The sequence below is a fragment of the Crinia signifera genome, chromosome 8 (genome assembly GCF_055691185.1).
Source record: "Crinia signifera chromosome 8, ASM5569118v1, whole genome shotgun sequence".
Classification (NCBI taxonomy): Eukaryota; Metazoa; Chordata; class Amphibia; order Anura; family Myobatrachidae; genus Crinia; species Crinia signifera.
Window position 1 is genome coordinate 33,304,194 of NC_139224.1, and position 23,902 is coordinate 33,328,095.

Sequence of the window (23,902 nt, forward strand, 5' to 3'; positions counted from 1 at the left end):
TGAGGAGGCACAGGTTAGGGCTTGCCTGCATTTTTAGAAATTAGTTACCCTATGACCCAAGTTCTGTATTCTTAAATTAAAGCCCTCAGTCTGCAGAGGTTACAAACAGGAAGACATTCAGAAGCAGACAGTAAGGAAGTGTTCCCTTTAGAAAAGCTTTCCTCCTCCCCCTTTGGAAAGATTGACAGCATGGTCCACCAATGCAAAAGGAAAGATCAATCAAAGGTGGATTGTGGAAGAGAGGAAGTGGAAGAAGAGGTGACTGTGTGAGGTGAGGGGCACAGCTATAGTCACTGGAGGTTGGGGTGCCATCCCCTCTCTGGGTAATCAGTGACTAGCCATTCTGTGTGCTCTGCTACAGCTGCCAGTGCTGCTCAGGACTGTAGGAGATACACTGATACATTGTATAGCAGCTTGAGGAGACTTTGCCGAACTGTGAGTGGACTTTATTAGTATAATCCTGCTGCTGCTGGTTACTGGATTTCTTGGTCTCCCTGAATAAAGTACAAGCTGTTTTCATTGTTACCCACTCTGCTGTGTGATCCCTGAACCCCAGGGTACCCAGGTCACCCGGTATGCTCACATTTGGAGGCAGCGGTGGGACATCACACAGTTTCTGCAGAGATTACATGGTACTGGATAGAAGCAACAGTAACACTGCAGAATATCAGGATGGAGCGTCAGCCAGAAGTTGTGGTCAGCAATCAAGGTGAGAACACAATGAGAGAGCAGAAGTTTTACCGTACAGCACGGAATCCTCACCTGCAAGGATTTTGCAGGATGAAAGGTATTACTTATGATGGGACCGAGACCCGGCAGACACTGGTATTGAGGTTGTTGGAGTGGGATCGGGCGCACCCAGAGGATCCCAACCACCTGAGTGATGATGAAGAGATGCCGACAGGCAGTGGTATCAATGCATCCAGTAAGTTACCAGAGTCCACCACTGTTACTCCTGCTGCATTACAGAGCTGACTGGGGGCACTTGGTGATGGTGCGACCCCACAGGAGAGAGCTGGGGTAATCCAAGCAATATTTGGGGTACAAATTCCTACTGGCGGGGGGCCCTGAGGAAGACCTGCGAAGCGTACGCCGGCCGACCCAGCCGTGCGCACGTTCATTGAGCACTACCACTCTGTTTGTTTGTGTGTGTGAAAAATTTATTTACTAGTCCTTTTCAGGACTCTAATGTAATCAGCAGCCTAACAGTCTCTAGTCCCCCCAAGACCGCAGTAACAGCAGCACGAGCTGACGGCGGTACGGGGCAGGACAACTGACTCACGGCAACTCGACTGCGGCATCTGTCCCTGCACAGGGAGTGCTCGCAGATCAACTAAGCTATTCGGACTGCAGTACCGGCGGTCTCCCTGTTAACCGTAGTACGACCAGCGCAAGCGGTCGGCGGTACAGGGCGAGACTGACCACGTCCGGCAGTGTGTATTGTAGCATTCACCTCCCTCATAGGGAGTGCATGTCCTGGTATTACACATCTATCCTAAGGCGATAATTACAGTCTCCCTATAATCACTGCAATATCAGCATAGCTGACGGTGATACAGAAGTGAGACAAGTGAGATCTAATAAAACCCATATCACAGCACCTTCTTCCGAAATATAAGAGGTGACCAACGGGGTATACAAGATCCAATCCAATACGCCTATTTACTAAGACTAACATGTATCTGGCTCAGAAGTGATATATATTGGGCAGATTGCCAGCACTCTGATGTATAATTAACAAATTAGTCTAATGTAACAGATTTATTGCAAAGTGACACGCTACATCTTTCAACACTGTAACCTGAAAGTAGCTACCATTAAGGCTGATTGAAATTGCACTTTAACACACACCAAACTCCGATAGAATCGTATCGACACCTCTCTCCCTAACAATTGGTTTATGATAAGAAGGAGTAATAAAAAGGTGATACTAATAAATATTTGATCAAGGTGGTTGCTCCTTGAACTCGCACGTGCCTTTTAAAACACACTGTTCTCACTTGTGTATATGTTATATGTTGTATGTCATATTTCGCGTCCCTTTTTAAAGTGATAACCAATAAAAGGTATATTTTATGACTCAAGTTCTTATTAATGGTGCACCACCATATGACAAATCTTTCTCTCCTCAAAAAAGTCTTCTAGTAATATTGTCTGTGGTAGCACACCCCTAAGTATATTACAAGTTACCTATCATTACTAGAGGGGGCCTAGCCTAAATATACCCAATATCTGTTTCTCTTCCTGTGCAACAGATCAACAAACCCTTTGTTCATCTATTCCATGCACCTCCATGAGATTCTCAAAGATCTGGAGGTGAGTGTCAATGTCTGTTTCATTTTCCCGGAACGTGGGAACATCCTTAAATCCCAAGTGTCGCTTGTTTTGGCCAGAACTTTGGGGTGACTCTGGATATCCACCGCCAGTAGGAATTTGTACCCCAAATATTGCTTGGATTACCCCAGCTCTCTCCTGTGTATATTTTATATGTTGTATGTCATATTTCGCGTCCCTTTTTAAAGTGATAACCAATAAAAGGTATATTTTATGACTCAAGTTCTTATAAATGGTGCACCACCATATGACAAATCTTTCTCTCCTCAAAAAAGGTGCATGGAATAGAGCCAGCTGAATGGCCAAAGTACTTGGGGCCAAGTCTCTCTGGTAGGGCTTTGGAAGCCTATCGGGCCCTAACTCCCCAGGAGTGTAAAGTCTATGCCAGTATAAAGAAGGCATTGCTAGCTAAGTTTCAGATCACTGCAGAATCTTATCATCTCAAATTCAGAACGCTGAATAAAAGTAGGACTGCTTTCCACCAGGAGTTTACTAGTCAGCTATGGCAAAACTGTGGGAAATGGCTTGAAGGGAGGCAGGCCTCCACTGCGGAGCAGATCATCAACTTAATCGTGTTGGAACAGCTAATGATTAAGATGGTACCAGAGGTACGGGAGTGGGTCATGGACAGGAAGCCCGATACACCTGAGCAAGCTGTGGAATGGGCTGATGAATATATAGCCAATCGGCCCCAATGGAGAGTCGCTGCTGCAAGAATCCCAAAATGAAGCTCCTGACAAAGAACCGTTCATCAATAATATTAACAAAGGAGTCTATATCAGAAGCATCACCGATCAGCCGCCCAGATTTAGAGTGGCTAACCCAGAACATCGGAAGTGTTACCACTGCAATCAACCAGGGCACTTGCTGAGAGACTGTCCACGAACACGAGGACCATTTCCTGGGGCTAGACCAGCCCCAGTCTCTGTGGTATCTTACTCCACGGAGGATTATGGTGAAGAGGTCATCCAGTCAGATACATATGGGATGGCAGATGGGGTGTACATTGTTTATCTGGTACTGGGGGAGGAGAAGGCAAATCCCAGAAATATGCGAGGGCACCTACAGACTGTGGTGGTGGAGGATCAGCCGGTTCAGAGCCTACGAGATTCTTGGGCCTCACGCACTTTGATCGAGCCAGACCTGATTCCCGCATTCACGGGGATTCCTGGACAGTATGTATGAATTGCCACCGCTGGGGGACAACAGACCGACATCCTCATCGCCAAGATACATCTAGACTGGGTAGCTGATCAAGGAATTGTGGAGGTTGGAGTACTCAAGGGGCTACCAGCCAAGGTCATCTTTGGAAATTATCTGGGACAAGGACTGGTGACACACTTTGTCCAGGCGGTGACAAGAAGCCAAGCCAAAAGAGTTACCCAGGCAACATATATGAAACAGAAACAACCTACCCAGACAACCACGGTGAGTGATTCTAGTCCCTTATCTAACACTCTAGAGGTAGACTTGGGGGAGGTGGACCGCACTGAGTTCCGACGGGCTCAAACGACTGACCCCTCCCTGAGTAAATTGAGGAGTGCAGCTGACCTGGGGCTGGAAACAGCTGATGGAAACAAGATAGTTTGGGAAGAGGAATTACTGTACCGACTGTTCGTTCCTCAGCCTGGACAGGAAGCTGTCATGCCTACTAAACAGTTGGTGGTACCTACACCATATAGAGTGCAATTACTAGCTCTTGCTCATGACATCCCCGCAGCCAGGCATTTCGGCACCCATAAAACCCTGGCCCGACTGCTACGGAATTTCTTCTGCCCAGGGATTTCTAGAGATGTTAAGCAGTATCGAAGCACCTGCTATACCTGCCAAACACTGGGGAAGCCTCAATGGAAAATGCCTCTGCATCCATTACCTATTATAGGGGAGCCCTTTTCCCATGTTGCCATAGACCTATTTGGACCATTAGCTATTTCAAGTCATACGGGCAAGAAGTACATCTTAACACTAGTTGACTTTGCTACACGTTACCCTGAGACTGTGGCCCTATCATCCATTGACACAGAGCATGTTGCACAAGCACTGACAGACATCTTTAGTCGGGTTGGATACCCACAGGAAGTAGTCACAGATCAAGGACCCCAATTCCAAGGCAAACTTATGCAAACCCTATGGGAAAAGTGGGGGGTTCGGCCTCTTCAGATCTCCCCTTATCACCCGCAGACCAATGGGCTCTGTGAACGCTTCAGTGGAACACTTAAAACACTCCTACAAGCATATGTACAGTCCGAGGGGAGGGACTGGGAAAGAGCTCTACAACAACTTCTATTTGCTTATCGGGAAGTACATCAGGCATCTACCGGATATTCCCCGTTTGAACTCTTGTACGGTCGGAAAGTACGGAGGCCTCTAGACCTGGTCAAAGAGAGTTGGGAGGGAACTTTTCAAGAATACCAGCAGCCCATTTTGCAGTATGTAGAGAACATGCGAACACGGATGAGAAGACTGCTGCAGTTAACTGAAGAGCATCTCCGGGAATCACAAGAAAAGCAAAGGGAATGGTGTGATGCCCATGCTCAAAACCGGGAGTTATATCATGGGCAAAAGGTCATGGTGCTTATCCCAATGCAAAGAAACAAACTGCAGGCCACCTGGGATGGACCCTACACCGTGGTAAGACGCACTGGACCTGTCAATTATGTGGTCTCCCTAGATAAGGGAGGGAAATACCTACGCACCTTCCATATAAATTGACTCAAAGCTTCTAGAGTTCGTTAAGTAGCGACCATGATAGTGTAGCAAAAGATTCTGAGCGCTATGGGCTAATGTGTGTGTGCTGTGTGCAAATGGCTGCCCTCTAGGAGGGGGTTGCCGCCCCCAAAAAAGCAAGAGTTTACAAAAGAAAAAGAGATACCAGTAGGCGCCTCTTGCACACAGGTATACAATTTATTCAATAAACAAATCATACAAACATTATTTGCATTATTCAAATTAATGAACACAGTATAATGAATAGATAAAAAATAAAATAAAAAATAAAAATAAAAATAAAATCAAAACATGAAAAATAAATAAAAATAAAAATAAAAAATAAAAATAAAAATAAATAAATAAAAAGATGAAAAAAAAAATACAAGGATAAATACAAATATAAAAATGTTATTATTAAAAAGCATGTGCAGTATTAGCAGCTGTTTAAAGTGCAGTATATAGTTACCAAGTCCTGGTTAATTGCTTTCTTTTCATATGCGCATATGAAGCCAGGAAATGATGTCCCAATTGGGGGATAAATCGCCAACACTTCTTGGGGATAAAAGAAAGGCTGTAGAGTGACCCAACAGGGTATTTGTAATCCACAAAGGTGATTTTCCAAAAGCTTTGAAATACCAGCAGGATGGGTGGTGTGACACTGTGGTCGACACTTGTGTCGATGAAGGCGGCAGCTTCAGATCTTGTATAGCAATAATTGCTCTGCAATAGATTTTAGTGAGGGAAAAGTAGACCACGCCAAATGCCCTGCGTACTGTGTCAGATGTTATCAGAGCGGCTGTGCCGGCCAGACAGCCAAACACAAGCCGCTGGACACTGACGCGGGCAGAGGCTGTTTGGAAGTATCGGTCTCCTGCGCTCCACCAGAGACACGGGGCAGCTGTATGTTGCAGAAAGTTCAATAGCTGCTGCCGTCTTCAGCACAACGCCGCTGCTGCGCCTGTAGGTGGTTACCAGGGACCGAAGTGAGTTGGATATAATAGGGCTCAGTAATTGAGATTTACCTCCAGGTCCACTGGTTCAAATGGCGGCAGTGGGGCTCCTGTCCAAGACGCGTTTCGCCGCACTACGGCAGCTTTTTCAATTGGAGATTGAAATTTGAAAGATTTGAGATCTCCAATTGAAAAAGCTGCCGTAGTGCGGCGAAACGCGTCTTGGACAGGAGCCCCACTGCCGCCATTTGAACCAGTGGACCTGGAGGTAAATCTCAATTACTGAGCCCTATTATATCCATCTCACCTCGGTCCCTGGTAACCACCTACAGGCGCAGCAGCGGCGTTGTGCTGAAGACGGCAGCAGCTATTGAACTTTCTGCAACATACAGCTGCCCCGTGTCTCTGGTGGAGCGCAGGAGACCGATACTTCCAAACAGCCTCTGCCCGCGTCAGTGTCCAGCGGCTTGTGTTTGGCTGTCTGGCCGGCACAGCCGCTCTGATAACATCTGACACAGTACGCAGGGCATTTGGCGTGGTCTACTTTTCCCTCACTAAAATCTATTGCAGAGCAATTATTGCTATACAAGATCTGAAGCTGCCGCCTTCATCGACACAAGTGTCGACCACAGTGTCACACCACCCATCCTGCTGGTATTTCAAAGCTTTTGGAAAATCACCTTTGTGGATTACAAATACCCTGTTGGGTCACTCTACAGCCTTTCTTTTATCCCCAAGAAGTGTTGGCGATTTATCCCCCAATTGGGACATCATTTCCTGGCTTCATATGCGCATATGAAAAGAAAGCAATAAACCAGGACTTGGTAACTATATACTGCACTTTAAACAGCTGCTAATACTGCACATGCTTTTTAATAATAACATTTTTATATTTGTATTTATCCTTGTATTTTCTTTTTCATCTTTTTATTTATTTATTTTTATTTTTATTTTTTATTTTTATTTTTATTTATTTTTCATGTTTTGATTTTATTTTTATTTTTATTTTTTATTTTATTTTTTATCTATTCATTATACTGTGTTCATTAATTTGAATAATGCAAATAATGTTTGTATGATTTGTTTATTGAATAAATTGTATACCTGTGTGCAAGAGGCGCCTACTGGTATCTCTTTTTCTTTTGTAGACCATGATAGTGTGCTGCCCTCCGATAGAGTCTCCTGAAACTGATCAGTTACCTGACCTTTTGGGAGCTGCTAAACAGAGGAAAGGTGTGGAATCAGTCCAGGTGGGAAAACAATTTAATGCGGCCCAGCAGCAAGAGATGCAGAGGATCTTAGAAGATGAAAGAGACCAGTTTTCTTGTCAACCCGGTCGAACTCACCTAACCGCTCACCATGTGGACACTGGGACCGCTAAGCCCATTCGACAAGCTGCTTACCGAATGACGCCAGATGTTATGAGGCAGGTAAAGACTGAGATCGAGGAGATGCTAGCTTTGGGGGTCATCGTACCATCTAAAAGCACATGGGCTGCTGGGGTCGTGTTAGTTCCCAAGAAAGATGGGACCACACGGTTTTGCATGGACTATCGCAAATTGAATGAAGTAACCACAACTGATGCTTATCCTATGCCCCATGTTGATGAACTACTAGACCGGATTGGAGGGGCCAGGTTTGTTTCAACGCTGGACTTAAGCAAGGGTTACTGGCAAATCCCACTTACCAAAGAAGCCCAGGAGCGTTCTGCCTTCATCACACCAATAGGACTCTTTGAGTGGACTACTATGCCTTTTGGGATGAAGAATGCCCCTGCCACATTCCAGCGAACAGTGAATGACCCACTGGAGGGGTGTCAAGACTTTGCCCAAGCCTACCTCGATGATATCGCCATCTTCAGCCATACCTGGGAGGAGCATTTAACTTATGTGTCAGAAGTGCTCAAAAGGATCAGAAAGGCCAAACTCACCATACGCCCAGATAAATGCCAGATGGGGATGGCTGAAGTTCAATACTTAGGACATCGGGTTGGAGGAGGAGTTATTAGACCTGAACCGGCAAAGGTGGAGGCTATTGCCAATTGGCCCCAACCAGTCAACCAGAAGCAAGTGCGGGCCTTTCCCGGAGTTGCTGGCTATTACAGAAAATTCATACCACATTACAGCACCGTGGCAAAGGCTCTAACAGACTTAACAAAAAAGATATATGCTCAGAAGTTTGAATGGACCACTGAGTGTGAACAAGCCTTCAAAACTCTAAAAGACATGCTGACTAGAGCCCTAGTGTTGGCTGCCCCTGACTACAATAGAAAATTTATTGTGCAAACAGATGCTTCAGGGTGTGGACTTGGGGCAGTGTTAAGCCAGGTAGGAGAAGACGGTAGGGAACACCCAATCATGTATCTATCTCGTAAACTAGCTGACCGAGAGATAGCTTATGCCACTATCGAGAAGGAGTGTTTAGCCATAGTGTGGGCCTTAAAGAAACTACAACCTTATTTCTATGGGAAGGAGTTCAGTGTTGTGACTGACCATAACCCTTTGAGTTGACTGCAGAGAACTTCAGGGGAAAATGGGGGGTTGTTGAGGTGGAGTTTGGCATTGCAAGGTTTCACATTTTCCATTTCTCACAAAAAGGGACAAAACCATAACAACGCTGATGGGTATCCAGAAGTGAGGAACAAAATGGCAAGCTTCGCAGACCTTCGGGCCAAGTCGACAGTCAGGACTCTGATATTGAGACCATGCCTGTCTCCTCGATTTAAGAAGGGGGAGGTATGTTAGGAGGCACAGGTTAGGGCTTGCCTGCATTTTTAGAAATGAGTTACCCTATGGCCCAAGTTTTGTATTCTTAAATGAAAGCCCTTAGTCTGCAGAGGTTACAAACAGGAAGACATTCAGAAGCAGACAGTAAGGAAGTGTTCTCTTTAGAAAAGCTTTCCTCCTCCCCCTTTGGAAAGATTGACAGCATGGTCCACCAATGCAAAACGAAAAATCAATCAAAGGTGGATTGTGGGAGAGAGGAAGTGGAAGAAGAGGTGACTGTGTGAGGTGAGGGGCACAGCTATAGTCACTGGAGGTTGGGGTGCCATCCCCTCTCTGTTTAATCAGTGAATACCCATTCTGTGTGCTCTGCTACAGCTGCCAGTGCTTCTCAGGACTGTAGGGGATACACTGGTACATTGTATAGCAGCTTGAGGAGACTTTGCCGAACTGTGAGTGGACTTTATTAGTATAATCCTGATGCTGCTGCTGGTTACTGGATTTCTTGGTCTCCCTGAATAAAGTACAAGCTGTTTTCATAGTTACCCACTCTGCTGTGTGATCCCTGAACCCCAGGGTACCCAGGTCACCCGGTATCCTCACATTTAGCATAAATATCCATTCTCAGCCTTGGGTGTGGGGGCCAAATCATTTGATGGTCAGCGACCATCGAATGATTTGGCAGGTGTATACAAATCTAAGACACTCTCTTGTGTCTTAGATATCGGTGCTCCCTGTACAGGAAGAGGGCGGGCAGATGACATCCTGTGACGTCAGCTGCCCTTCCCCCACACCCTCGTCACACTCACATTAGCATGAGAAAGCCCAGCGTTTTCATGGGAGCACCCAAGAAACGCTGGGTGTTTCCATTGGCGCAGCATGTCGCCACCACCCCACACCCAATGCCTGCACGTGCCTGCTCGCACCCTGCATCTGCACATGCGCATAAATGCCCATGCGCAAATCATCACTCCCGCCTGCGGCCATGCAGGCTTGTGGTGTAACCAAAATAAGGCCCTAAATGGATAGTTCCCGTGGGATACATTAGTTGTGGGAATATACTGCATCGAATAAGATTCCATCCTTAGGAGCTGCAAGCAGGTGGGGAGAGGGGGTGCGGAGGTCCATCCAAAGTGGAGCCACCGTTGGGTTTGGGAGATCGGGGTGAGGTGCTCCGACCACAGTGGAGCCACTCTCTGGTGTCTTAGATATCTGTGCTCCCTGTACAGGAAGAGGGCGGGCAGATGACATCCTGTGACGTCAGCTGCCATTCCCCACCACCTGCATCACACTCACATTAGCATGAGAAAGCCCAGCTTTTTCATGGGAACACCCATGAAACGCTGGGTGTTTCCATTGGCGAAGCCTGTCGCTACCACCCCACACCCCGCCCACACGTGCCTGCTCGCACCCTGCCTCTGCACATGCTCATAAATGCGCATGCACAAAACATGCCTCACGCCTGCAGACATGCAGGCTTGTGGTGTAACCAAAATAAGGCCCTAAATGGATAGTTCCCGTGGGATACATTAGTTGTGGGAATATACTGCATCGAATAGGATACCATCCATAGGAGCTGCAAGCAGGTGGGGAGAGGGAGTGCGGAGGTCCATCCAAAGTGGAGCCACCGCTGGGTTTGGGAGATCGGGGTGAGGTGCACCGACCACAGTGGAGCCGCTGACTGGTGGGGAGAGGGGAGTGAGGCGGTCCATTCACAGTGGAGCTGCCACCAGGTATTGGGAAAGAGGGGGACTGCGGAGGACTATTCTCAGTGGAGCTGCAGATGGGTGGGGAGTGAGAGGGGGGTGCGGAGGTCTGTCCACAGTGGAGCAGTCTCTGGGTGGGGAGAAGAAGGTGTGAAGATCAAGGTGGGGTCCACTGTGCTGCAGTCACATGAGGAAGGGGTGCCACAGGCTGCCTGATCACTGCTGGCCACATACCGACAATCTTCGAGGACTGTACACACACACACATATAGATAGATAGATAGATAGATAGATAGATAGATAGATAGATAGATAGATAGATAGATAGATAGATAGATACTGTAGTTTGCTGCTTCAGTGTTTTTAGACTTTTGTCAGACATTACTATGGTAACAAGCATTTCATAAATTTTAAATGATTTTATTGACCATTACCTTATGTTTATTCCAGGTCTCAGACTCTGAAGTCCACATGCCGAGTGAGCACAAAGGACAGCTCTAATCAGAAGAGCGGTCGTTTGCATTACTAATTACATGGTTGGGCATATGCGTTTAGTATGGAAGCGATGTGCGGGGAATGCACAGCAGAGTTTAGTGCATCCTGCCCCAAGTCTTTTATTAAGGTACATTACAATGCAGGGGAGGGACAGGAGAAGGGGTCATTCTTAAAATGAAAAGTACAGTGTAGTAGTACTTACTTGCTTGTGAAGGCTGCTTCTCCTCTTTAATTTCTTGGGAATCAGGTGCTGCGAAAATTAAAAAAGAAGGTAAGTTTGCCTCTACACACCACTACAGATAATTTGGGGCTCTAAACTAAAAAAAAAACTACTATACTGTACATTATACAATAGGTTGTTGAACCGGACTACTCAGTCAATATACAGTACCGTACAGCAGGACATTGTGGATTACAAAAGAGTTTAAGGCCTTTGAATTGTTCCTACATCAAAGATAACTACTCTAAGGAAACCGTAAATACTGTAAGATATGAATAAAGTACGGTATAGTTGTGGACAGATAAAGTACAGTAAAGGGGGAAATGGCAGAAACTTTAAATAAAGTACTGTACAATACATTAAGGCTTTTAATAAGTTACAGTACAGTGAGAGTCATTCTTAAAATAAAGAGAAGTATATTACAGTACAGTAGTACTTACCTGCGTGTGGAGGGGTGACAGGCTCCTCCTCATTATATTTTTTTATGTCTTGGCCTTCAGGCACTGTGAAAAGAAAAATTGCAGTTAAACTGCAAGCTACAGAACAGTATAGTATGTACTGACTGTAAAGATTCTTAGGGCGGTATGCTATTACATGCTGTCATTTACCGCATGGTAAAAACAGGATTTTTAGTCAATAGTACTATCAAGCTTTCCAATTATAGCAGGGATGGGGAACCTCAGGCCCGGGGGCCGTATGCGCTCCCCGTAGCCGGTCTGAGTGGCCCGCCCACCTGCCCAGCGGCTCTGCTGGGAGTCAAGTACAGGGGAATTTTCACGAGAGGTCGGTAGTTATTGTGAGATTCCTCTTAATCAACAGCAGCCAGACACCGACTGTCCTATTCAGCGACAGCCGCTGGAGTGTGGGACGGCTGCAGCAGGACAATTTGTAAGAGATTTTTACATATGGCCTCCGAATGTTTTTCCCCCCATACAAACAGCTCTTGGCACAAAAAAGGTTCCCCACCCCTTAATTATAGCTTATTTTTACTATGTGGTACATAACCAATTATCTGGAGATCACTCATGGGATCTGGGATAAATTCCTGGACCCATATGTTATTGGCTGGGAAAAAAAAGCGGCCTCCTAGGGCTGCTTATTGGGGTTTCTGCTTGCCAGCCTTGCCTGAGGCACAAGAAGTATAATAACTGATAAGTTCTGGCTTATGTGATTAGGGACCTTATTCTGTTCCACATGCAATGACGGAATGCCCAACCCGCAGTCGCCGAATTCCAGGTCTCAGACTCTGAAGTCCAGTGCCGAGTGAGCACAAAGGACTGCTCTAATCAGAAGAGCGGTCGTTTGCATTACTAGTTGCATGGTTGGGCATATGCGATTAGTATGGATGCAATGTGCGGGGAATGCACAGGAGAGGTTAGTGCATCCCGCCCCAAGTCTTTTTTTAAGGTACATTACAATACAGTGGAGGGACAGGAGAAGGGGTCATACTTAAAATGAAAAGTACAGTGTAGTAGTTCTTACTTGCTTGTGAAGGCTGCTTCTCCTCTTCAATTTCTTGGGAATCAGGTGCTGTGAAAATTAAAAAAGAAGGTAAGTTTGCCTCTACACACCACTACAGATAATTTGGGACTCTAAACTAAAAAAAAACTACTATACTGTACATTATACAATAGGTTGTTGAATCGGACTACTCAGTCAATATACAGTACCGTACAGCAGGACATTGTGGATTACAAAAGAGTTTAAGGCCTTTGAATTGTTCCTACATCAAAGATAACTACTGTAAGGGAACCGGAAATACTGTAAGATATTAATAAAGTACTGTATAGTTGTGGACAGATGAAGTACAGTAAAGGGGGAAATTGCAGAAACTTTAAAATAAAGTACTGTACAATACATTAAGGCTTTTAATGAATTACAGTACATTGTGCATTGTCTCACAGCATAACGTCAACACACTTCATATTGCTGCCTTCTCAGACACGCTGTGTCCTCTTCTCAACCCAATCGCCGCCATGTCCTGCCTGAACCTCGCCGCCTCCCTCTATAACAACACCCTATCTTCGGCATTGGACTCTGCCTGCCCTCCCTGCTTTATCCGCCATTGAAGCTCCAACCCCCAACCGTGGCACTCGCCTATCACACGATTCCTTAAAAAGTGCTCTGGCGCTTCTGGAAGAAATCACGCTCCCTTGCAGGTTATCTCCATTTCTAATTCATTCTTTCCTCCTTCAATCTGCCCTTGCTCTGGCAAAGGAGTACTGCTTTAAGTCCCTCATCCTTTCCCAATCATCCAACCCCCGCAGGCTCTTCGCCACCTTCAACTCCTTGTTCTCCCCCCCTCCTCCAGCTCTTCCGTCCTCCATCGTAGCCGTTGATTTTGCTACTTACTTTTCAACCAAAATTTCCTCTCTCAGGACTGCCATCACTGCTGCCATGACCTCACCCTCTCCCTCCTCCCCTCCAGCATCTCCACTCCACTCCTTCCCACCCCTGTCCTCATTTTACCCCACCATTGCCGCTGAAGTCCATTCTATCCTTCAATCCGCTTCTCCCTCCACCCACCCGCCCGCTCGATCCTATCCCCTCCAATATTATCCATCGTCTCAGTCCGTCGGTCTACTTAAACCTGGGTCACCTCTTTAATCTTTCCCTATGCTATGGGATCTTCCCCTCCTCCTTCAAACACGCTCTTGTGTCCCTAATTCTCAAAAAAACTAATCTGGACCCCAACTCTCCGTCCAAATACAGGCCCATCTCCCTCCTCCCTTTTGCCTTCAAGCTCCTAGAACATCTGGCCTATAATCGTCCACCTTACTGCTAACTCCATTATAGACCCCCTCCAATCTGGGTTCAGCCCTGTAAATTCCACTGAAACTGCCCTGACCAAGGGCTACTATCGGCTAAATCCAAAGGCCTCTTCTCTATCCTTATCCAGCTTCATCTGTCGGCTGCCTTTGACACTGTTGACCACCCTCTCCTGCTCAACACCCTCCTCTCCTTTGGCATCAATGGCACAGTATTCTCCTGGTTCACCTCATACCTCTTCGATCACTCCTTCTCCGTCTCCATTTCTAGCTCCTCCTGTCCTACTACCCCGCTGCCAGTCGGTGTTTCCCAAAATAAAAAGAAGTATAGTACAGTACAGTACAGTAGTGCTTACCTGCTTGTGGAGGCCTGACAGGCTCCTCCTCATTATATTTTTTCATGTCTTGGCCTTCAGGCACTGTGAAAAGAAAAATAGCAGTTAAAACTGCAAGATGCAGAACCGTATAGGATGCACTGACTGTAGAGATTCTTAGGGCAGTATGCTATTATATGCTGTAATTTACTGCATGGTAAATACGGGAGATTTAGTCAATAGTACTATCAAACTTTCAAATTATATCCTGTTTTTCTATGTGGTAAATAACCAATTATCTGGGGATAACACATGGGATCTGGGATAAGTTCCCAGACCCATGTGTTATTGGCTGTAAAAAAAAGCGGCCTCCTAGAGCTGCTTATTGGGGTTTCTGCTTGCCAGCCTTGCCTGAGGCACAAAAAGTAGAATCACTGATAAGTTGGGTACTTATGTAGTATCTGGGTGCCCGATATGAAAATCGGGTCGATCGCATCGCATGCGACCAAATCGTATGCGATGCGATGGACCCGATTTTTCCATAGGATTCAATGTTAAAATGGACTGAGTCCATCTTAACATAGGATTCTATGGAAAAATGGGTCCTTTTATTTTCCCCACTATCCAAGTGGGCATGGAGTTGGATATAAACCTGTGGCGAGCATAGCGAGCCACCGAGCCCGAAGTGCAGCGAGCCCCGCGAGGGGACGTGGAATACTTTTTAACGAATCCACGTCCCCTCGCGGGGTTCGCTGCGCTCGCCACACTTCGGGCTCGGTGGCTCGCTACGCTCGCCACAGGTTTATATCCAACTCCATGCCCACTTGGATAGTGGAGAAAGGAAGAGGACCCGATGTTTCCATAGAATCCTATGTTAAAATGGACTCAGTCCATTTTAACATTGAATCCTATGGAAATATCGGGTCCATCGCATCGCATCGCATGCCTTAAGTTAAGGCATACAATCCTTATATCGGGTGCCCAGATAATACATAAGTACCATAAGTTTGGGCTTTTGGCACTAGAGACCTTATTCTGTTCCACATGCAATGACGGCCCCCCCCACCCCGCAGTTGCTGTTTTCCCCTGCACAACTGTGAATGGATGTTTAGAATAAATATCCATTCTCAGCCTTGGGTGTGGGGGCCAAATCATATCATGGTCAGCGACCATCGAATGATTTGGCAGGTGCATACAAATCTAAGACACTCTCTTGTGTCTTAGATATCGGTGCTCCCTGTACAGGAAGAGGGCGGGCAGATGACATCCTGTGACGTCAGCTGCCCTTCCCCCACACCCTCGTCACACTCACATTAGCATGAGAAAGCCCAGCGTTTTCATGGAAGCACCCAAGAAATGCTGGGTGTTTCCATTGGCGGAGCCTGTCGCCACCACCCCACACCCCCTGCCTGCACGTGCCTGCTCGCACCCTGCATCTGCACATGCGCATAAATGCCCATGCGCAAATCATCACTCCCGCCTGCGGACATGCAGGCTTGTGGTGTAACCAAAATAAGGCCCTAAATGGATAGTCCCCGTGGGATACATTAGTTGTGGGAATATACTTCATCGAATAGGATACCATCCTTAGGAGCTGCAAGCAGGTGGGGAGAGGGGGTGCGGAGGTCCATCCAAAGTGGAGCCACCGCTGGGTTTGGGAGATCGGGGTGAGGTGCTCCGACCACAGTGGAGCCGCTGACTGGTGGGGAGAAAGAGGGCAGTGAGGCGGTCCATTCACAGTGGAGGACTATTCTCAGTTCAGCTGCAGATGGGTGGGGAGAGAGAGGGGGTGCGGAGGTCTGTCCACAGTGGAGCAGTCTCTGGGTGGGGAGTAGGTGTGAAGATCAAGGTGGTATCCACTGTGCTGCAGTCACGTAAGGAGGGGGTGCCACACGCTGCCTGATCACTGCTGGCCACAGTGATCGATACACAGCTGTTAAAGTTTTTTTTTTTTTTTTTTTTAAGTGTGCTTGAAGTGTTCTATACCAACACACTTCGAGGACTGTATAAACACACACATATAGATAGATAGATAGATAGATAGATAGATAGATAGATAGATAGATAGATAGATAGATAGATAGGATAGATAGACACTGTAGTTTGCGGCTTCAGTGTTTTTAGACTTTTGACAGATGTTACTTTGGTAACAAGCATTTCATAAATTTTAAAGGATTTTATTGACAGTTACGTTATGTTTTTTACAGGTCTCAGACTCTGAAGTCCAGTGCCGAGTGAGCACAAAGGACAGCTCTAATCAGAAGAGCAGTCGTTTGCATTACTAATTGCATGGTTGGGCATATGCGATTAGTATGAATGTGATGTGCAGAGGAATGCACAGCAGAGTTTAGTGCATCCCGCCCCAAGTCTTTTATTAAGGTACATTACAATACAGGGGAGGGACAGGAGAAGGGGGTCATTCTTAAAATGAAAAGTACAGTGTAATAGTCCTTACTTGCTTGTGAAGGCTGCTTCTCCTCTTCAATTTCTTGGGAATCAGGTGCTGTGAAATTTTATTTTTTCACATATCACTATAATTAGTTACACCCAAAAAAAAAACACCCCTCTCCTCACAACCCAACCCCCCCCCCCAAACGCCCCCTCCCCTCACAATTCACATTACCCATCTCACATCTATATTATATAACAATATAATTTATTTAAAAGATAACTGTCAAATCACAGGAACAATATAACCACAAAACCAAATAAACACTCACGTCACAACCTGAACACACAAGAATCACTATGTAATGAAATCAACACAAGGCACGATGTAAGAAATAATTTATAAGGCATTTATAAGAAACAACACAATTGAAAGAAACACTGAATATTCACAAAAAATAATTGATGGAATGAAATGACCCAATAGGATGAATAACAAAGCAGATACTATCAAATGATTGAGAATATCCACAAAATAATAATAATGGAAAAAATGACCCAACAAGGCAACAAATCAGAGATTATTAAAATAATTGAAATATATCACCAATATCACCCTCAAGGGCCAAACAACCCTATATAATTTAATTAGTAAACATCCCAATCAAATCAATATCAATAAATAACGGCACAGCACAGAAGTGATGAATGATACTGAAAAACTGATTAAATCATGCTAAGTGAGGGGTGGCAAGATAACACATGTAGAATGAATATAAATTCACTGGGAATGATATAAGAAGTGATGCTACTATCACCACAACAACAATAAATAATATGTACTATTATGTTCTGCAATAATATGGAAACGAATACAGCAAAATAATGCAGGATCAATGTCATTAAATATAAACTAGTCAAGAAACTAATTAACCATACAGAGCCAGGGGCGGCAAGACCAAAAAGGTATAAATACATAACCTAATAAAGAATGTAATAAAAACGATGTACCCATCACCATAATATTAATGGATAACGCATACTAAGGCGCGATATACACATGTGGAAATAAGCATGTACTAACTCAACACAAAAACGGAATGAATAAAGAATAATGATAATGAGGATTTAGCTATACAGAGTCCGGGGCGATAAAATCAACCCCATATTTCCGGGATGCGGCAAAAACCAGCCGCGATTGGAAAAGAAAGTCATGTGACACTGATTCGCAGGTCACATGGACAGGCACACTGTAGAAAAGGGCGGCAGCGGCCTCAGCAGTAAGGGCAAACTAGCCCCAGCGTTATTGGTCACCTGAAACCATGTGACAAAGAATAAGGAAACGATTGGCCAGCAATAATTAATAAATATGAGATACTGCAGGCACTCGGCTTGCGGTTCTGATGAAGCGAGTTGTGAAACATGTGTGACCCTGAATATTGATACTTTTGTCTCTAAATAATGTCATTGAACAAACAAATATAAATGTTGCAAAATGTATTAGAGAGAAAATGACTGTATAAAGGGAGCCAAGCGTAATAGTTAGGAGCAGGAGTGAAGTGACAGAGAGAATCTCTACTAATAGTCACACATACTCCTAAGATTTTTTGTATTAACATCTTTTGAGCCCAGATATTGGCAAGTGACAGGACAACAATCATAGTGATATTTAGAAATAATCCTGTCATTTTCCACTAGATGGCAGCAAAATAAAGGGTTATATGTGAACAACCTAAAGAGAGCATATTTCCCAACCACACGAAAAAACCACCAGATAGCAGTGGATTAAAACTGAGGGCCTTATTCTGGTCAATGCGGTCCCTTCCGAATTCTTTCGGAGGGCGCATTTTAGCCGTCTGCGCATGCGTAGGCAACGCTATGCGCATGTGCCACGCATGGTCTCCGTACTCGTTCTCACTAAGGGCGGGATGTTGTAACATCCGCGGCCCCCTTCGCCGGCTACCGCATTATTAATAACGGCATATGCTATAACATATGCCGTTATTCATGCAAGGGACAGCTCTTGCGATAAGCGCTGTCCCTTGCGATGCGGTGCCGGCGCTGGACTTCCGGGTCTGTGACCCGGGAGTCCGTCTGCGCATGCGCAGACCCCGGCGCCGGCCGCAGGGCACGCTGGGAGGGATCCGTGACGGATCCCTCAAACAGCGCTGCGGTAAGAAGCCCATAGGCTTCTGCAGGGATTCGCCAGCTTTAGCTGGCGATTCCCTCCGCAGCGCTGACACTGCGGAGGGGGCATATAGCATATAGAAATGCGGTAGAAACCCCGAAAACGGGGTTTTTACCGCATTTCTGCTATATAGCATCCCGCCCTAATACCGTACAGAAATGTCCACCGAATTGACTCTGGAAATATGGGCGTTTTTGGGCGTCATTCGGACTTACACAAGGGCGTGGTTTCAAAGTGGGAAAAACTGGGCGTAAATATGGGCGTACACGAGGGAGTGCATGAAATATGCGGTCTTCATAAGTAAGTTTCTCTTTGCGGAGACCACTTGTGCATGTGCTAGGCATTCGGTTCGCCCAATTAGTACGCCCGCACCTGAAACACTGTCAGCTGAACACAATACAATCCACTCCTCTACTCATTACTCATTAATTACACTCTTTTCATTGCTTCAATTGGAAGCATTGCAGCCTAAATGGACCATTACTTAACGACACAAAGATAAGCTAAAACACCACTGCATGTTTTCTATTTTACCCACATTTACACTGCAAGCAATGGTCAGAAATTGCTACCAATAATATAATTTTACATGTCACTTTTACATTCAGCAATAACACCACACATTTGGGGGTAAAAATAACATTTATTAAATTGGTGGAAATCATATGAATTTTCTAGCATGTTAATTGGCACATGCCAAAAAATAAAGGGAACATACAAATATATTGAAAAAAAAAAAAAAAAGTGTATAAAATTTTTGCCATTTCATACATAGCCACAGCAGAATCATTAGGAACACATCAGGTGGCTTCACAACAAAAGAATATTACCAACACTTCAAGAACAGCAGCCAGTAATGGTAGCCGAAAGAGGGCAACAGGGGAACCAACCAAAACATTCCAAACGAAGGAACCGCAAATTAGTGTACTGTGTTTATAACTGATGGTACGTTTGCTTTATAATGTGTTAGTAATAATTAGCACATTGTAGAATATTGCATTTGACGTGCAATTATTATATAATATGCATACATAAAACCTACGTAAAGGGGTAACAATGATTGAATAGCACTTCACATGATGTAAGGGTTAATGTAAAGTGGTAGTAATGTGTTTAAGTATCAAATAGGATTTAATTGATTACAATTACAAACAAACAAACCCTTTTTTATGAGGTAGCCTAATTGCATGAGTGTGTCATGTGACAGATTTATAATAGTCGTGAGTTTTGAGGAAATACCCCGCATCAGTGCGTACGGGCAGCTTCCCGTCCGTTCTGACTCTGTAAGACTGTGCAGAATCTTTGTGTTCCCACCGCACACGCACGGTTTGGATGTGGTCCGAAAACACACCCTCTTCTTAGAGAGCGAGTCCGTCCGAATGCGGAGGACCTGTGGGCGTTTGTTCTTACAATGTCCGCACAGCGTTCCCCTCCGAAAGAATTCGGACTGGACCGCACCAACCAGAATAACCTCCTGAGTGTAGGTAATCTTAAAAGAGAATATTCTCAGAATAAGTTGCATATGTAACCCATCTACCCAACAAATACAAGCCCAATAAAAAAAAAAAAAAACAGTTTAAAATAAAGGAGGAAATAACTCTGTGAGGAAGCACTTCAAGAGAGCAATATAGCGTGTATATATTAATACCTCATTAACACCTCATCTAATCACACGTTTGTCACTTTGAAGGGAGGAGGGAGGGAGCAGCGGCACGGGGCTGGGGAGATCAATGCTGATCTCCCCGGCGCTGACTTCCGTGGAGGGAGGGAGCAGCGGCACGGGGAGATCAATGCTGATCTTCCCGGCGCTGACCTCCGTGAAGGGAGGAGGGAGGGAGCAGCGGCACTGGGCTGGGGAGATCGATGCTGATCTCCCCGGCGCTGACCTTCCGGCACAGCGATCGCCGGGGAAAGCCGCTGGTCGCAGGAGCATGCTCCAGCGACCATTAGGGAGTGCACACGGGAGCGCACAGCTGGCGATTTATCGCTCCAAATCACTGGCAATATGGTCGCTCAGCGACCATATTCCCAGCGATTTTACCTAATATTGCTCCCGTGTGTACACACCATTGGATATCTCCTGTATAAAATACAGCAGCCAATATAGAGACAAAGTAATCAAGTCCAGCGACCACTTTTTAAAAATCTTTAAACACACTTTCTTACCTTTACGGTGCACAAGCACCCCACTCTATATATATGTATGTGTGTATGTATGTCGTGAAATTTGTAATCTCTACCTAAATTCACAATGAGTGGAGCGGACCATGACCTGTGATTCCACACAACAGAAAGGAACACAGATATCAAGGCCCCCTCTACCCCTATTTTAAAAATAAACCAATAAAGGATAAGTCTTAAATAAAACAAAAATCAACCTCTTTTGGTGTGTATCCACCGAGCAAATCTTTTTCTTTCACCATACTAACCATTGTACCCATTTGCCTGGATAGCACCCCTGCCCAATTAATCAGATAATAGGCGGCTCTTCCTTATAGGAAAACTACTCCCCCCCAAAAAAAATTTTAAAATATACAAGAGAGGGTAAAGAAACAGTGTGCGGACCCCAATTCCCCTTCCCCTATTCTCTGTATACAAATGCTGTGAAAATTAAAAAAGAAGGTAAGTTTGCCTCTACACACCACTACAGATAATTTGGGGCTCTAAACTAAAAAAACTACTATACTGTACATTATACAATAGGTTGGACCGGACTACTCAGTCAATATACAGTACAGTACAGCAGGACATTGTAGATTACAAAAGAGTTTAAGGCCTTGAATTGTTCCTACATCAAAGATAACTACTGTAAGTGAACCGGAAATACTGTAAGATATTAATAAAGTACTGTATAGTTGTGGACAGATAAAGTACAGTAAAGGGGGAAATGGCAGAAACTTTAAATAAAGTACTGTACAATACATTAAGGCTTTTAATAAGTTACAGTACAGTGAGAGCCATTCTTAAAATAAAGAGACCTTTAGTACAGCACAGTAGTGATTACCTGCTTGTGGAGGGCTGACAGGCTCCTCCTCATTATATTTTTTCATGTCTTGGCCTTCAGGCACTGTGAAAAGAAAAATTGCAGTTAAACTGCAAGAAACAGAACAGTATAGTATGTACTGACTGTAGAGATTCTTAGGACGGTATACATATTACCGCATGGTAAAAACAGTATTTTTAGTCAATACTACTATCAAGCTTTCCAATTATAGCAGGGGTGGGGAACCTCAGGCCTGGGGCCATATGCGGCCCCCGTAGCCGGTCTGAGTGGCCTGCCCACCCGCCCAGCGGCTTTGCTGGGAGTCAAGTACAGGGGAATTCTCACGAGAGGTCGGTAGTTCTTGTGAGATTCCTCTTAATCAACAGCAGCCAGAGACCGACTGTCTTATTCAGCGGCAGTCGCTGGAGTGTGGGACGGCTGCAGCAAGACAATTTGTAAGAGATTTTTACATAAAGTATGGCCCCCGAAGGATTTTTTCCCCATACAAATGGCCCTTGGCACAAAAAAGGTTCCCCACCTCTTAATTATAGCTTATTATTACTATGTGGTAAATGACCAATTATCTGGAGATAACACATGGGATCTGGGATAAGATCCGGGACCCATGTGTTATTGGCTGAAAAAAAAAGCGGCCTCCTAGGGCTGCTTATTGGGGGTTTCTGCTTGCCAGCCTTGCATGAGGCACAAAAAGTATAATCACTGATAAGTTCTGGCTTATGGTATTAGGATCCTTATTCTGTTCCACATGCAAAGCAATGCTGCAACGACGGCCCACCCACCCTGCAGTTGCCGAGTTCCCCCGCACAGCTGCGAATGGATGTTTAGCATAAATATCCATTCTCAGCCTTGGGTGTGGGGGCCAAATCATTTGATGGTCAGCGACCATTGAATGATTTGGCAGGTGCATACAAATCTAAGACACTCTCTGGTGTCTTAGATATCGGTGCTCCCTGTACAGGAAGAGGGCGGGCAGCTGACATCCTGTGACATCAGCTGCCCTTCCCCCACACCCTCGTCACACTCACATTAGCATGATAAAGCCCAGCGTTTTCATGGGAGCACCCAAGAAACGCTGGGTGTTTCCCATTGGCGCAGCCTGTCGCCACCACCCCACACCCAATGCCTGCATGTGCCTGCTCTCACCCAGCTTCTGCACATGCGCATAACTGCGCATGCGCAAAACATCACTCCCGAACTGCGGACATGCAGGCTTGTGGTGTAACCAAAATAAGGCCCTAAATGGATAGTCCCCATGGGATACATTAGTTGTGGGAATATACTGCATCGAATAGGATACCATCCTTAGGAGCTGCAAGCAGGTGGGGAGAGGGGGTGCGGAGGTCCGTCCAAAGTGTAGCCACCGCTGGGTTTGGGAGATCGGGGTAAGGTGGTCCGACCACAGTGGAGCCGCTGACTGGTGAGGAGAGGGGAGTGAGGTGGTCCATTCACAGTGGAGCTGCCACCAGGTATTGGGAGGGGGGGGGACGACACTGCTGAGGACTATTCTCAGTGGAGCTGCGGATGGGTGGGGAGAAGAAGAAGAAGGTGTGAAAATCAAGGTGGGGTCCACTGTGCTGCAGTCACGTGAGGATTGCAGGCTGCCAGATAACTGCTGGCCACAGTGATCAAGATTCAGCTGCTAAAGTTTTTTATTTTTTAAAGTGTGCTTGAAGTGCTGTATACCGACACACTTCGAGTACTGTATACACACACACACACATATAGATACTGTAGATAAATAGATAGACAGATACTGTAGTTTGCCGCTTCATTGTTTTTAGACTTTTGTCATATGTTACAAGCATTTCATAAATGTCAAAGGATTTTATTGACAATATTTACAGTGTTGACCCTTCTATTTCAAAACCTCTGCATTTCACCCTGGCGTGCTGTCAACCAACTTCTGGGCCACATACTGACTGATTTCCTCATGAATGCTTGGAGTTTCTCAGAATTTGTGGGCTTTTGTTTGTCCACCCACCTCCTGAGGATTGACCTCAGGACCCAAAATGTAAAGGTTTTGTTCCCTGAGCCACTTAGTTATCACTTTTTATTTATGACAAGGTGCTCCACCATGCTGGAAAATATACTGTCCATCACCAA

General features: G+C 45.4%; 1 protein-coding gene across 13 annotated transcripts in view; it reads right to left on the reverse strand.

The window, feature by feature from the left end:
* LOC146025912 (interferon-induced very large GTPase 1-like) overlaps positions 1-23,902 on the reverse strand; it is a 226,550-nt gene that overhangs the window by 154,611 nt on the left and 48,037 nt on the right. For 8 of the 13 annotated variants that reach the window (XM_083156102.1, XM_083156096.1, XM_083156100.1 and 5 more), the window contains 6 exons: positions 21,800-21,862; positions 16,675-16,722; positions 14,262-14,324; positions 12,620-12,667; positions 11,578-11,640; positions 11,120-11,167 (listed from right to left, as the gene is read on the reverse strand). In XM_083156102.1, the coding sequence (XP_083012228.1) occupies positions 11,120-11,167; positions 11,578-11,640; positions 12,620-12,667; positions 14,262-14,324; positions 16,675-16,722; positions 21,800-21,862 (333 nt within the window). The remainder of the gene's footprint in view (positions 1-11,119; positions 11,168-11,577; positions 11,641-12,619; positions 12,668-14,261; positions 14,325-16,674; positions 16,723-21,799; positions 21,863-23,902) is intronic. The other 5 variants (XM_083156104.1, XM_083156103.1, XM_083156106.1 and 2 more) reach the window with 3 other exon arrangements.